The sequence below is a fragment of the Sander vitreus genome, chromosome 2 (genome assembly GCF_031162955.1).
Source record: "Sander vitreus isolate 19-12246 chromosome 2, sanVit1, whole genome shotgun sequence".
NCBI lineage: Eukaryota > Metazoa > Chordata > Actinopteri > Perciformes > Percidae > Sander > Sander vitreus.
The window spans coordinates 35280345-35295886 of NC_135856.1; the positions used below are offsets into that span (position 1 = coordinate 35280345).

General features: G+C 41.0%; 1 protein-coding gene across 5 annotated transcripts in view; it reads right to left on the minus strand.

Annotated features, from left to right (window-relative positions):
* mtmr7b (myotubularin related protein 7b) overlaps window positions 1-13532 on the minus strand; it is a 46714-nt gene extending 33182 nt beyond the window's left edge. For 3 of the 5 annotated variants that reach the window (XM_078266998.1, XM_078266990.1, XM_078266982.1), the window contains exons 1-9: window positions 12930-13531; window positions 11745-11870; window positions 10172-10334; window positions 9901-10058; window positions 6378-6506; window positions 4402-4536; window positions 4077-4209; window positions 2081-2190; window positions 1649-1774 (exon numbers count right to left, since the gene is read on the minus strand). In XM_078266998.1, the coding sequence (XP_078123124.1) occupies window positions 1649-1774; window positions 2081-2190; window positions 4077-4209; window positions 4402-4536; window positions 6378-6506; window positions 9901-10058; window positions 10172-10334; window positions 11745-11870; window positions 12930-12953 (1104 nt within the window). In that variant the 5' untranslated portion in view covers window positions 12954-13531. Of the gene's footprint in view, window positions 1-1648; window positions 1775-2080; window positions 2191-4076; window positions 4210-4401; window positions 4537-6377; window positions 6507-9900; window positions 10059-10171; window positions 10335-11744; window positions 11871-12929 lie in introns of all 5 variants that reach the window. The other 2 variants (XM_078267008.1, XM_078267017.1) reach the window with 2 other exon arrangements.
* Window positions 13533-15542: the final 2010 nt, after the last annotated feature.

Here is a 15542-nt window from a genome sequence, read left to right on the forward strand (position 1 = left end):
ACTATCTTCCAGTGGTGAGTAGGGCTGTGACGGTATAGTTTGTTTCTTACCACGGTATGGCGGTTAACCGCAACCCCCTTACGAGAGTAGCGTAAATTAGAGTGAGAATGACAGGGTGCCTTAAGTGAGTGACGTCAGTGTCCGTGTGGTCGCGCAAGGAGAGCGAGCGGTAACGGAGAGTAGCGCATGAGTGCCGCTGTGAGGAAAAGAGAGAGGAAAAAGGTTAGCAAAGTTGATGTAAAGGGAGTTAAAAGTGAACAATAAAACAACAAGCTAGAGCTTCTCGGTAAAGTGAATGGCGTCACCCCCAAAAAAACGTTGGCTTAAACCTTACAACATATGTTGCAGCCATAGACTGTATGAAAAGATTGCAGCACAGTGTTTCCATTTCAGCTCAATGTGAGAGTCTTTACTGAGTTTTGCTGTCATTTAGGGCCACACTGGTTTCTCTCCTCTCCGTTGATCCATTCCACAGACAGTTCAGAAAGCTCTATTGTCAATAAAGTAAAATATAAATACAATAGTTTGCCGACAATGCCGAGTGCAGCCCGTCTAGCAGCTGAGCAGACAGAGAGCAGAGAGGGCGACTCGGCAGTTCGCTAACTTGTTGATCTCTCTACCAATATAAGCCACTCTGTTTTAGGCTACGAAACGTGCATGCAGGCTGTAATTCAACCGTGCTGTTTTATCGGGATAAAGCTATAAACAGAAGGAAACTCCACTAGCTGCTAGTCTAATGTGCAATGGTAAACACTGCAGCTTTTTTTTCTTCTTTTTTTTGTGATGTCACGTGACCGCGGTGTTGCGGTAACTGTCCCAGCCCTAGTGGTGAGTCTACCAAACATTTCTAACTTTACCAAAATCTGGCCAGAGCTAGACACAGTTTGTACTCAATTACACAAATAAAGAAAACTTTATGAGGGGCATTACTCCTTCCATTCCAATCAATGCATTAACCAAACAAATGAAATACAACTAAACACAGAAAACCCCCAAGACTTGGTTCTGTCTCATGATGTCAGTGATGTCATCATTACCATAAATCAAACCCAAATGCTGAGCAGCTCCTCCCCAAACATTCCTGCATGGTGGACCAAACAAAAGGAACAAAGAAGTCTGAGTATGAAGAAAAAAACAATGAACTGTTGAAACCTACATCCTAATAAATCTAACTGAAACAAAACAGTGGTTGTGTGTGAAATTAATACAATATGAAAATAACTAGAGCAATGTGTAAAATAAATGTGGACAAATGTAAACAAGCACTAAGGGACAAGTGGTGAGTGCGTCATCCACTTTGTCAAAGTATTGTGTTCCAGGTCTGCGACGCTCGATATGAAAACACTGACTGCCCAAAAGCACTTTTCCTGAAAGGGACTACACCGTCATCTCTAGAGCATGCTCTAGTCGACCTACTTGAGTTTTTCTTTATAAAATCCTTTAGCAGAGGTTGGGTGAGTCCATGGAGGATTGTATAGACCAAAATAGAGTCTGCATAGTGTATCCCGTCTTCCCAGCTCAGCAGATCATATTTCAAGATGTTACAGTGATTGTACATTTTGGGCTAAGAGGTGGATCACATCAGAAATACGAACTGATATGGTCTTAGAATAAGAATAAGAAATTGTCAGTATTTTGTGTGTGTTACCATGAGTCCTTTGATGGTTCTGTAATATGGGTCCAACAGTATACTGGCTACAGAGCAGGCCTGGGCTGTCCTGTCCCAGCCATCTGAACAGTGAACCAACACACTGATACCTTCATCAGCAACTGCCTGAGAGAGAGAGAGAGAGAGAGAGAGAGAGAGAGAAAGAGAGAGAGCAGTTAAACAACAGCAGGTACCAAGCAGCTGTGTTGTGGGGGCTTCCAGCTTAAATAAACAATTAATGGATACATCAAAACCTAGTAACCAGTTGTTTATCTCAAAAGCTTAACAAGATCTTCAATGATTCCTTGTGGTATTTACACCTGGGTTTTCATGAGTTATACACAGATTAAAATGTTTGTGGTTGCTGTGGGTGTGCATGCATCCGTCTGAGCGCCTGCCTGTGTAGAGGTTTGTGTCTGTCTGTGTACACACCCTGGCTATGAAGAGCCCGGCATCCAGTATGGCTTTGATATGTTTGAGCCAACCAGAGTTCTCCAGACCATACAGGAAGTCAGTCATGGACGGAGATCTCATCTCGCCTACTGCATGGAAGACAGAGAGAGAGAGAGCGAGAGACACACACACAAACACACACACACACACACACACAGGAAAAAAGGAAGATATGCTATCACAAGAAGTCTTTGTATTTACTGATAGCAGCTCTATGTGATAACTTCAATGTTTCCCTTTTTCCATCTCACGCTGCATCTTTGTATCATTTGCTCTAGACACACACACATACAGTGGGGCAAAAAAGTATTTAGTTAGCCACCAACTGTGCAAGTTCTCCCGCTTAAAAAGATGAGAGAGGCCTGTAATTTTCATCATAGGTACACTTCAACTATGAGAGACAAAATGAAAAGAAAAAAAATCCCGAAAATCATATTGTAGGATTTTTAATGAATTTATTTGCAAATTCCTCGGGAAAATAAGTATTTGGTCACCTACAAACAAGCAAGATTTCTGGCTCTCACAGACCTGTAACTTCTTCTTTAAGAGGCTCCTCTGTCCTCCACTCGTTACCTGTATTAATGGCACCTGTTTGAACTTGTTATCAGTATAAAAGACACCTGTCCACAACCTCAAACAGTCACACTCCAAACTCCACTATGGCCAAGACCAAAGAGCTGTCAAAGGACACCAGAAACAAAATTGTAGACCTGCACCAGGCTGGGAAGACTGAATGTGCAATAGGTAAGCAGCTTGGTGTGAAGAAATCAACTGTGGGAGCAATTATAAGAAAATGGAAGACATACAAGACCACTAATAATCTCCCCTCGATCCAGGGCTCCACGCAAGATCTCACCCCATGGGGGTCAAAATGATCACAAGAACGGTGAGCAAAAAATCCCAGAACCACACGGGGGGACCTAGTGAATGACCTGCAGAGAGCTGGGACCAAAGTAACAAAGGCTACCATCAGTAACACACTACGCCGCCAGGGACTCAAATCCTGCAGTGCCAGACGTGTCCCCCTGCTTAAGCCAGTACATGTCCAGGCTCGTCTGGAGTTTGCTAGAGAGCATTTGGATGATCCAGAAGAGGATTGGGAGAATGTCATATGGTCAGATGAAACCAAATAGAACTTTTTGGTAAAAACTCAACTCGTCGTGTTTGGAGGGGAAAAAATGCTGAGTTGCATCCAAAGAACACCATACCTACTATGAAGCATGGGGGTGGAAACATCATGCTTTGGGGCTGTTTTTCTGCAACGGGACCAGGACGACAGATCCGTGTAAAGGAAAGAATGAATGGGGCCATGTATCGTGAGATTTTGAGTGAAAACCTCCTTCCATCAGCAAGGGCATTGAAGATGAAACGTGGCTGGGTCTTTCAGCATGACAATGATCCCAAACACATTGCCCGGGCAACGAAGAGTGGCTCGTAAGAAGCATTTCAAGGTCCTGGAGTGGCCTAGCCAGTCTCCAGATCTCAACCCCATAGACAATCTTTGGAGGGAGTTGAAAGTCCGTGTTGCCCAGCGACAGCCCCAAAACATCACTGCTCTAGAGGAGATCTGCATGGAGGAATGGGCCAAAATACCAGCAACTGTGTGTGAAAACCTTGTGAAGACTTACAGAAAACGTTTGACCTCTGTCATTGCCAACAAAGGGTAGATAACAAAGTATTGAGATCAACTTTTGTTATTGACCAAATACTTATTTTCCACCATAATTTGCAAATAAATTCATTAAAAATCCTACAATGTGATTTTCTGGATTTTTTTTCTCATTTTGTCTCTCATAGTTGAAGTGTACCTATGATGAAAATTACAGGCCTCTCTCATCTTTTTAAGTGGGAGAACTTGCACAATTGGTGGCTGACTAAATACTTTTTTGCCCCACTGTACATACACACACACACACACACACACACACACACACACACACACACACACACACACACACACACACACACTTCTTACCGTCGATGATTTTCTGCTGGCTGCTTCTCATAACATGAATGTTTTCGATGCCAATGAACTGCAGCTTGATGTTGGTGTAGTGGTCCTCGTTCTCGTAGCCTTTACCTGCTGCTCGATTTGCCATGGCGTTCAGCTGGACCAACACACACACACACACACACACACACACACACACACACTTTATATGAGAATATTAGGTCATATACATGGCTCATAGTATATATTATTTACTGTGGCAAAACTTGGATGTGTTGGGAGCTGTTTATGTGTGTGTGTGTGTGTGTGTGTGTGTGTGTGTGTGCGCGTGTGGGAGGGGGATTGTTACCTTGGGCCTGGTGTCCACCACATAGATGTAGTCACTGCCAGGGTTGGACTTCATCAGCATCTGCAGCATCATCTCATCCTCCTGACAGCGTCCACTGAAGCCAGACAGTGGCTGACTACACCGGCACACTGCTGCCTGTATGACAATCAAACAGCATTATCATTATCTCAATAAACATTTTATTAGTACAGATCTTTTCAAGATTAATTCCCCTTGCATCAGTAGAAAGGTCAAAAGTAAAAAAAATTTCCAGCATATGATTTGGATTACAGTGGTGTGAAAAAGTGTTTGCCCCCTTCCTCATTTCCTGTTCCTTTGCATGTTTGTCACACTTAAGTGTTTCGGAACATCAAACCAATTTAAACAAAAGTCAAGGACAACACAAGTAAACACAAAATGCAATTTGTAAATGAAGGTGTTTATTATTAAAGGAGAAAAAAAATCCAAACCATCATGGCCCTGTGTGAAAAAGTGATTGCCCCCCTTGTTAAAACATACTATAACTGTGGTTGTCCACACCTGAGTTCAATTTCTCTAGCCACACCCAGGCCTGATTATTGCCACACCTGTTCACAATCAAGGCATCACTTAAATAGGAGCTGCTTGACACAGTAAGGTCCACCAGAAGATCCTTAAAAGCTACACATCATGCCGAGACCCAAAGAAATTCAGGAACAATTGAGAAAGAAAGTAATTGAGATCTATCAGTCTGGAAAGGGTTATAAAGCCATTTCCAAAGCTTTGGGAATCCAGCGAACCACAGTGAGAGCCATTATCCACAAATGGCGAAGACATGGAACAGTGGTGAACCTTCCCAGGAGTGGCCGGCCGCCCAAAATTACCCCAAGAGCGCAGCGCCGACTCATCAAGAGGTCACAAAAGACCCCACAACAACGTCCAAGAACTGCAGGCCTCACTTGCCTCAGTTAAGGTCAGCGTTCATGCCTCCACCATCAGGAAAAGACTGGGCAAAAATGGCCTGCATGGCAGAGTTCCAAGGAGAAAACCACTGCTGAGCAAAAAGAACATCAAAGCTTGTCTCAATTTCTCCAGAACACATCTTGATGATCCCCAAGACTTTTGGGACAACATTCTGTGGACCGATGAGACAAAAGTGGAACTCTTTGGAAGGTGTGTGTCCAAGTATATCTGGCGTAGAAGGAACACTGCATTTCATAAAAGAACATTATACCAACAGTAAAATATGGTGGTGGTAGTGTGATGGTCTGGGGCTGTTTTGCTGCTTCAGGACCTGGAAGACTTGCCGTGATAAAAGGAACTATGAATTCTGCTGTCTACCAAGAGATCCTGAAGGAGAATGTCCGACCATCTGTTCGTGTACTCAAGCTGAAACGAACTTGGGTTCTGCAGCAGGACAATGATCCTAAACACACCAGCAAGTCCACCACCGAATGGCTGAAGAAAAAACTAAATGAAGACTTTGGAGTGGCCTAGCCAAAGTCCTGACCTGAATCCTATTGAGATGTTGTGGTATGACCTTAAAAAGGCCGTTCATGCTCGAAAACCCTCTAATGTAACTGAATTAGGACAATTCTGCAAAAGATGAGTGGGCCAAAAATTCCTCCAGGGCGCTGTAAAAGCCTCATTGCACGTTATCGCAAACGCTTGGTTGCAGTTGTTGCTGCTAAGGGTGGCCCAACCAGTTATTAGGTTTAGGGGGCAATCACTTTTTCACACAGGGCCATGATGGTTTGGATTTTTTTTCACCTTTAATAATTAACACCTTCATTTACAAATTGCATTTTGTGTTTACTTGTGTTGTCCTTGACTATTGTTTAAATTGGTTTGATGTTCCGAAACACTTAAGTGTGACAAACATGCAAAGGAACAGGAAATGAGGAAGGGGGCAAACACTTTTTCACACCACTGTATGTAGATAATTCCATTGTCTACTCAATTCTTACTTAAAGGGTAAGTTAACAGTCCAATCTTCCAAAACCTATATTCACACTGACCAATGTGTCCTGGTGGAAGTATGACAGAGCAGGAAATCGTCCTCGACTCCTGAACCTTGAGCTGCCCACAATGATAGCGGGTGTGGCCATCTTTGGAACAAACAGCTCTGATGGGTATGTATCGCACACCTGGGAGAGGGCAGACACATGTTTTAACATTATTTTTTTTTTCCGTTGGTAGTATACATTCCCTGAATGGTACCTCTGCTGCTTTGTGTCCCCCCCTCTATCCAATTCCTACACTTACCAGCATTTGACAGGCTTCTGAGGAACTTTGTGCATTATAGCAGTGGCTTCGGCAGGATTCTATTTCATAGTACGCACAAGAACCCACTGAAGCGGTTTACTGCGCCGAAAATCAGCTGTTTTTACAATATTTAATGTGTATGAGAGTGTGCTCCTAGCGTACTTTTATCATATCATGATGACCAGATCATGAAAATATTTTACTGAAGTGTTTTTTAAGAGAGAGAGAGCCTGCACGGATATAAATAACCTGATTTCTCTGTGTGCCATGTAAACATCATATCACAAATATGATCAAAAACGGGATAAGCCTCATAACCGCAATATTCATGTCCATGTTAACACACACGATTCAAACAACATGGTAGTTGTCCGTGGGTTCAGCGATACTCAGCATCCAGCAACCAGTTTATCTATGGCTTTCCCACAGAATTAGATTTTATTTGTGGTGGTAGCTGACCGGTGGAGGGGACCTTTAATTAGCTGCTGCAGCTGCTCGAATTCAGCCAGCGCAAACCTAGTCTATATCCATCAAGTTCCACTTCCAGGATTGTTCAGGTGCCGCCTGAAATTCTGCCGCATGAGGGTTATTTCTGTTGCATGACTAAAACAACTTTTGAACGTACACAACGTTCCACCAAAACAAGTTCCTTCCCAAGACTATTTTGCAGAGGCACCGTTGCACCGTTGGGGAAGAGAGACCGCAGGTGCTCTAGCTAGTACTCTGTATTTAGCTAATTCTTGTTTTAGTTTTTAAAACATTTTTAAGCTTGTATTATAATCTCAATAACAGATAATATTTAAAGTTTTGTTGTATAATTTCGGGTTAACTTACCTCAAGTAACAAGCTGGGGTGACTGAGTTAAGTTACCAACTGGGAACAACTTGTCTGCAGGAGCGAGGAACAAGACCACAGGGCTAGCAACGCTAGCAGGCCCTGGAGAACTCTGGATCATTAGGAATTTACTCTTTTTCTATTCCTTTATTAGCTATAATAAGCTGAGATGATGATGAGGCTTCAGCTAAGCACAACCCTATTTTGACATAATTCTAGTAGTTTTGGAAATATATCTAGTAGGGCTGGGCGATATGGAGAAAGTCAGATATCACAATATTTTTGACCAAATACATCGATATTGCGACGATATTGTACGGTTAACTATTGATGCTTTCACAAAATATTTTTTACAATAAGATTTTAGATAAATAATCATCAATAATGTGGTAAACAGTTTCAAGTGAAATTATAGAGAAAAAATTAAAAAAAACTTTTTCCAGCTATATACTGACTATGTTTACATGCATGCACAAAAATAGTGTGATGTTAAAACAAATCTGCAATAATTCAAATGCTATTCCCTCGAAATGTTTCACAACAGATTTTCTTGAGTAGTATATTAGTATGTTATTATCAATTTAGACAACGTAATTGTATGTCATGATATCTCGATGTATGATTTCATTACAATATGATTCCAGTGAAAGTCGATAAATTATCATATTGACTTATTGCCCAGCCCTAATATCCAGACATATATATATTTTGCACATGCAGATTTGCATATCATAAAAAAGGAGGAGGTCTGCACTCTCTGAGTGTCCTTCTAGTCTGCTTTTCTTTTCCTTGGGAAATACCATCGCCATGGCGAAATGTTACCAGCGGAAACACTGCCATGCCTATACATTTTGAAAGACTCAGTGGGGAAGTGCCACCATTCGACTGACCAATGATGTAACTTCATCACTCACTCAGTCAGTCAGGGACAGACTTTCGCGTTTATAGGGCTGGCCCCACACTGCTGCTGTCCAATTAAAAATGTGAGTTAAGCTCTGTGGTCCTGCTTTGAGAGGATCTGTATGCTCATGATGTTAGAGAAGGAAGCTGCTAATAAGCAGTCAGTGCTGAAAGGAGGGGTGTAGTGACTTATCTATGACCTTGTAAATGGCCTGAAAACAAGGCAATATTCACTGTACTTAAAGGGTAACTACTGTTTTTTTCAACCTGGACCCTATTTTCCTATGTGTTTGTGTCTCATAGGAACAACAATCTTTGAAATTGGTCCAGTATTAAGTGTGAACACTGTAACAGGCAGCCACAGACAAATATGTAACCCTATGAGGCAAATGTGCATCGTCAATTTGGTCCACTAAAAGTGCTGTTTTTTGCCACTGAAAGGCTCAGATTATTATTCTGACAACATTATGGAAAGGTTCCCTACAGAGATAGGCCTTTTTAAAACCTCTTTAAGACCTTTCTGTTTAACCAGAAACAGCTCTGAGGTCGCTAGCGCTAAACCCACCAGACTCCATTTAAAAAAACAATACTTTGTGTGGACGGTTGGCTCGGTTGGTGGAGCGGGTGCACATGTGCAGAGGTTTGTTCCTCGACACAGAGGGTCCAGGGTTCGGCCGACCAGTGTTTTCCTGCATGTCTTCCCCCCTCTCTCTCCCCTTTCATGTCTCAGCTTTCCTATCCAATAAAGGCAGAAATGCCCCCAAAAAAAAAAAAAGTTAATAATAATAATAAAAAAAAAAATACTTTAGCGTGTATAGAGCCAGCATATTTTCACATGTAAATCAGTAAACTATGTGTTTATTTCAACCAAAATTAAAGTTGTGATGGTTGGAAAAGTGGAAAGACGACCCCAAAACGGCTTTTCATAGCTTTATTTTGTTTCTGTCGACTTTGAATGAAGTGTATTTTGCGATGCTAAAATTACTGTTTATTTACATGGAGTCTGGTGGCTTTAGTGAACGCAATTTGGCGGATGTTTTTACATTTAAAAAAAGGATCTTACTCTTTAACAGAAAAGTCCCCCTCCTTAGAAATAATTTCCATAATGTTGTCAGACACTTAGAATATTAATCTGAGTCTGTCAGTGGCAAAACAAGCACTTTTGTAAACGTAAATACAAGTTGGACAATTGCCCTATTAACTTACATTGTAGCTTGTTTCACCGCTGCCAACTGCAGCGATTGTTGCCCATCAGTCACTTAGACACAAAAACAGGAAAATAGGGTCCAGGTTGAAAAAAAACAAAGTTACCCTTTAACAAAAAAACCATAGAGTATATTAGAGTAATAGCTTTAGTAGAGGAGGAGAGCTCCTTCCTGTTTTATGAGAGAAATATCTTTCCTCATTATTTAGCATAAAGTTACCCCTTATCTTATCACTTAAAAAAATACAAACTCCCCAACTGACTGGTTGTCTTATTCCTCTTGAAAAATACCTGACACTTTTTTTCTACACATTATGCACAAGTCACATCAGACTGACCCTGTATTCGCTGTTGGCTGCTGTAGCAACCCACAAGTTATTAGGAACTCCCATCCTCTTGTAGTCGGCCATGAGGTCTATGAAGTTCCAGGACTCTTCTCTCTCCATTTTGTTCACATTGGGATTAAAGGACAGGCAGTACAGCTCACTGTACTTTTCTGAGAGAGGAGAATAATTTTAAATCAGTATCTTACATGCTTTTAACATAAAAGCAATACAATACCACACCTGTTCATGACACCCTGCCAGACACACACACACACACACACACCTGGCCGTGACAATCTGACCAATGAGGTGTGGACGTCCAAACAGTCTCTCTCCTGTGGAATGAGGATCTGGAAGACCCGGAAGTCCTTACAACGCAGGATCAGCTGACTTCCTGCGGGGATGGTGGCTGGCCTCTCCACACTGCTCAACATACTGTGCAACACCTAAACACACACATCTGTCCTATTAACCACTGTGGAAATTCTTTACCCAACATTAAGAGGTGCACACAAACAAACAAAAACACACAATGTTCCATTTTCTCAATCAGATCATTTGTGAAGAACTAAGGAGAGGCTTTTAATGGTGTGTACAGAAGTTAGTGATATCAGCACCATAAAAAAAGCTACAACTCGAGTCACATTACAGTATTGTGTAATATGTCTTGTGAGCTAATTGAGGAAGGAATGTCAACATCAGTTTATGGGGAAGCTCCTGGGCTTTTCTCACAGAAGACAGTTGCTTTAGCAATCATTTTCTTTAACACAGGCTAATTGGAATATGTCTTCTTTGTTCCTGCTAATCCAGTAAACACAGTCTGTGCCTGTTTGGTGAAAACTGACACCCCCAGATGCCTGCTTTATCTAGTCAGGTCCAGAGGGACAGGGCAGTGTCCTCCACCACCACATCCTGCAGGAGATTTGAAATGGGAAAAGGCAGCATCTTTCTTTCCTGAGACTGGAAACTCAGTACTCGCACAATCCGTTATCACAAACAGTGATGAGGTAATACCAACTCTCAAAAACTGGCCAGCTTCTTAGTGCTCTGTCATTATGGCCAGTGGTGCCGGCAGGATTCTATTTCATAGTACACACAAAAAACGCCCGCCGAAGCGGCCAAAATCAGCCCTTCTTATAATATGTAATGTGTATGAGAGTGTGCTTCTAGCGTACTTTTATCATATCATAATGACCACATCATGAGAATATTTTACTGAAGCGTTTTGTAAGACAGAGAGAGATGGATGCGCTCAAAGCAGACAGCTGTACAAGCCTGTACGGAGCTATGAATAACCTGATTTCTCTGTGTGCCATGTAAACATCATATCCCAAAATCAAAAATGGGATAAGCTTCATAAACGCAATATTCATGTCAATGTGGTAGCTCCATCCGTGGGTTCAGCGATACTCAGCGTCCAGCAACCAGTTTATCTATGGATCGAGTCATAAAAATGAACATTCTGATTAATAGTCGAAGTGTTGTTGGTGAAATAAGGTATAATTAATGAGAAAAGTATTACTATGAACAGAGCAGAGAGCAGAACAGAGCTGCTGTCGGCTGCTGCTACTATGTGCATTTACGCATTGTTATAATTAGATGCGTTGCATATCTCACAAAAAAACAATTACGCACTGTGGCTACAGGATTACGGCTGCTGGTGCTGCTGATTATGGCAACTCTACATTTAATAAAACAGAAAAGGAGGTACTGTAGAATGACATGTTGTGGCTGCAAGACCAAAGGCTACCACTGAGGCCAGTGTGTTTCACAGGGATTATTTCATTTCTTGAACTGCTTTAGGCTGTGTTTTTTTTCAAGGGTGATGTTGATGCAGCACCCTGCTTCCAGCTTACCCATGTCTCCTTGCGTGACTCAGGGTTGCTCTCTACAAAGATGGTGTGTGTGGCAGAAAGGTAGAGAGTCCCAATGCTGGCCTTTCTCTGTCCTGACGACCGGTCCAGGAAGCGCACATTTTCCACCTACCCGAGGCACACACACAAAATATCAGAGATGGAAAAATACACAGATCAAACTTGTAACAACAGCTCACAGTGACCTTTGGCATGACTCAACAGATTACGATGTTCACTGAGCTCAAAGGTCATTTAGTAAGCGCTGGCACATAAAAAGAACAAGAACTAGTAATGAGGATTTGTTACTGCAGTACTGCTATCATTACAGATTCTGCATACTTTGCGTGCCCTCTTAACTTATTTATATCCTTTATAAACATTGCCAGACCATAGTGATGTGGTAAAGAGGAGGATGGGGTCCAGAGGCCTGTGTGCCTGTGGCAAGTTGGCAGACAGGAAGAAAATGGTGGTTACCAGCACAATGCTACATCAGAATATCATATACCAGTATTACTGTAATGTCATTTTATTTAGACAGTGACAGTTCACATTTAAACATTAACCTTGTATAACAAAACAAAAAAACAAGGCCCTGGACATACACATACTACATTATTCATAGTCCATAAGTAATATAAATATTGAAAAAAATACGTTGTTGGCAATAAGATCACATGATCATCATGACAGCCACATGAGCCAGGTGTGTTTAAAGCTACGTCAGGGATATGTCCATTATCTTATCGGACACATCGTGTTATCTTCGCGGGATTTTATGTTTCCTGGTGGGTAACGGTAACTTTTTTGTTTGGCTGAAAATAAACTGAGCTATACCGTCTTTGACACAAAGGGGTTTTAGGAACACGGCGCCATAAAATGTCACATTACTGCTAGCATGATATCCGATTTCAGTGTGATCAAACAACGTCTTGCCGCAGACTGTCACATAATAGACAGACGTCAGGTTTGAGATGCCTCGCAGTTATTGATCAATACTGTGCCATGCAACGGAGGCAGAGAGAGATAAGATGGAGAGATACATAACGTTATAGAAGGAGAAGAAGGACCTAGCGTGTCATTGAAGAAATAGCTAAAAGAATGGGCACATCAGCAGAAGAGAAACAAAGACGAAGGACAGAACGTGCGAGGTTATGTCACTGGTGTTGAAATGCGGAGTGCAGTTACCTTGGGAGTCCGGAGGTGCTCCATCACTGACAACCAAAATGGTGGAGATGAAGAAAGAGTGGCCCGATGTGTTTTGTGGTTTTTGCCGTCAGCAGTTAGCTAAATTCCCTGATTTACGTCAACAATTGAGCTGTATTCTCCACGGCTGCTGTACCCGCACTGCCCTGGAATATTTCCCATGATTTCCGTCACCCTGTAGGCCTATCCCGGCTTTGTTCTGTTCAACTGGGACAAAAAAGGATTCTATACCACCACTGCCCGTCGTTAACGGTACCCGAGCTCCAGCTGTCTCTCTCCGTTAGATAGTGACGCTGGTAACAGCTGCTGCGTTACAGCGTTCTACACATACCACTGTCACTTTAACGATGATACAATGCACGGCATCCGGTTAGTCCTCTCAAAATAAAACCCAGGGAAGACGTGGTGTAGTCTACGTGATACGCAGGTATACGCAGTATACCCACTAAGAAAGCTCCAGGATTTCCATATACCCACTTAAAAATGTGCACGTAACAACGTACTTTCTATTATAATTTTGATATATTTTGAATTGTCATCTGTATTTTATTTCTTCGCATAGGCTAAATAAAGGTATTTCCACCCACGGTCCATTCTGGCCCATATAAGCCCATACATATACAGTACAGTATACTCACTACAATACATTAGACTACACCACGTGTGACGGAGGTGGTGCGTCAGTGCGTGCAGTGGCACGCTCACCTGATAGCGTTTCTACATCTACATTTCGCACAAGATATTGCCGAGGATATTTTTGCGGAAAATGAATTCTTCCAATAATTCTAATAGGCCTACTTAATGTCCATAATCAAGTTAAAACAGGTAAGGCTACTTTATTTTTAAAATTGTGACTGAGCGTTAAATCATTGTTGCAAACTTTATACTGGTTTACAATACACAGCGCGTGCGCAATTTCCACCCCCGCCCCTGCGTCTTTAAACGCACAAGATAGAAAAAAAAATCTTGCTTTTAAAACTTATAAATCATGTAATACTGACATAGGCCTACTTGTTGTGTTTTATTTTAATTTTTCAGTATTACTATTCTATCACGCCAGACCTGAATTTAACGGACGTTTATTAATATAAAATAGTTGTGCGCTATAGTTTTAATAAATAAATATGCCTATTAAATATATCGTGAAATAAATAAACGAGGCAATACATATCAAAATAAATGTAAATGTAATTCAATACATGTATATAAATATAAATAAATTATTATTAACTAGGTTTTACATTTATTTATTTCAAGGGACTTTAATTTCATAAGTGCACATTTATTTATTACAGGGGACTTGTATTTCTTTATTTCACAAAGTGGTTTCTCAAATATGCAAAATTTGCTTTTAACTTGGTCTGCACCCCTGCTGTCTGACTTGTCCGTCTCCATCCATCTTGTTGTTTTAGCACCAGTGAACACAAACTGCAGTAGTTTCCAGGCACAATTTTTTCCTTGAATTTTTTATTTATTTTCACTCAGTAATGGATGTGATAATAAATGTAGACAATGTACAATACTTCAATAAGAGTAATGATTCTAAAACATACTTTGAAAAGTAGATATATAGAAAAATATATACTACTCAATTACAGTAAGGTGAGTTATTGTTATTCGTTACTTTATGAAGTAAATGTGGACTTATGAAATAAAAGTCACCTGAAATAAATAAAAGTACAACATTTATTCATTTAACTATATTGACTTATTTATATACTTATACTGTATATATTTACAAGTAGTTATATATTTATTGACTCATTTATTTATTTATTTCAGGATGTATTTCATAGGCATATTTGTATGTATTTATTGATTTATTAAATATTGAATAAAATGACATTCCATACCAGCAAGGCCAGAGCAAATAATACATGAGCTTGCAGAATCTTCCAGCCTGGTTTCAGACAGTGGAGACAATCTCCACTTGTCAGTCTGTATTTGGCCACTAGAGGACAGTGTTAGAAATGAAAATGTCTGCTGTGATTACACCTTTAGTCAAAATTAAGCATCCATTAAAAACCAAGCAAATGAAATAAAATTAACACAAATGTTTGTAGATGATAACAGTTAGTATAAAATCAGCATCAAGTGTGAGCTTAAATGACTTATTGCTACATAAAAAAAGAAAAATGATGGCCAAAAAACCTCACTGAAGATACAATACTAAAAATGCATAAACTATATAATTAGTCCTGAACATGTGAGTAGGCTGTGTGTGTGTGTGTGTGTGTGTGTGTGTGTGTGTGTGTGTGTGTGTGTGTGTGTGTGTGTGTGTGTGTGTGAGTGTGTGAGTGAGTGAGTGAGAGAGAGAGAGAGAGAGAGAGAGAGAGAGAGAGAGAGAGAGAGAAAAGGGGGGTTCATTGCAGGTCAGTCCCAGGCTGCAATTAAAGGAGAATTCTGGCCAATTTTTACGTTAATCTTGATCGCTATAGCTACGCGAGTACTTTCGATAGAAAAAACCCGGACCCTATTGAGTGCAAGTAACACGGAGAAGCTGCAGCTACGTACTACAAGCGTCCCCTGAGCTAAAATGGCAGTGGTCGGGGCAAGTTTTAGAGTGCCTTTGTGCCTCTTAACAGACACAAAATG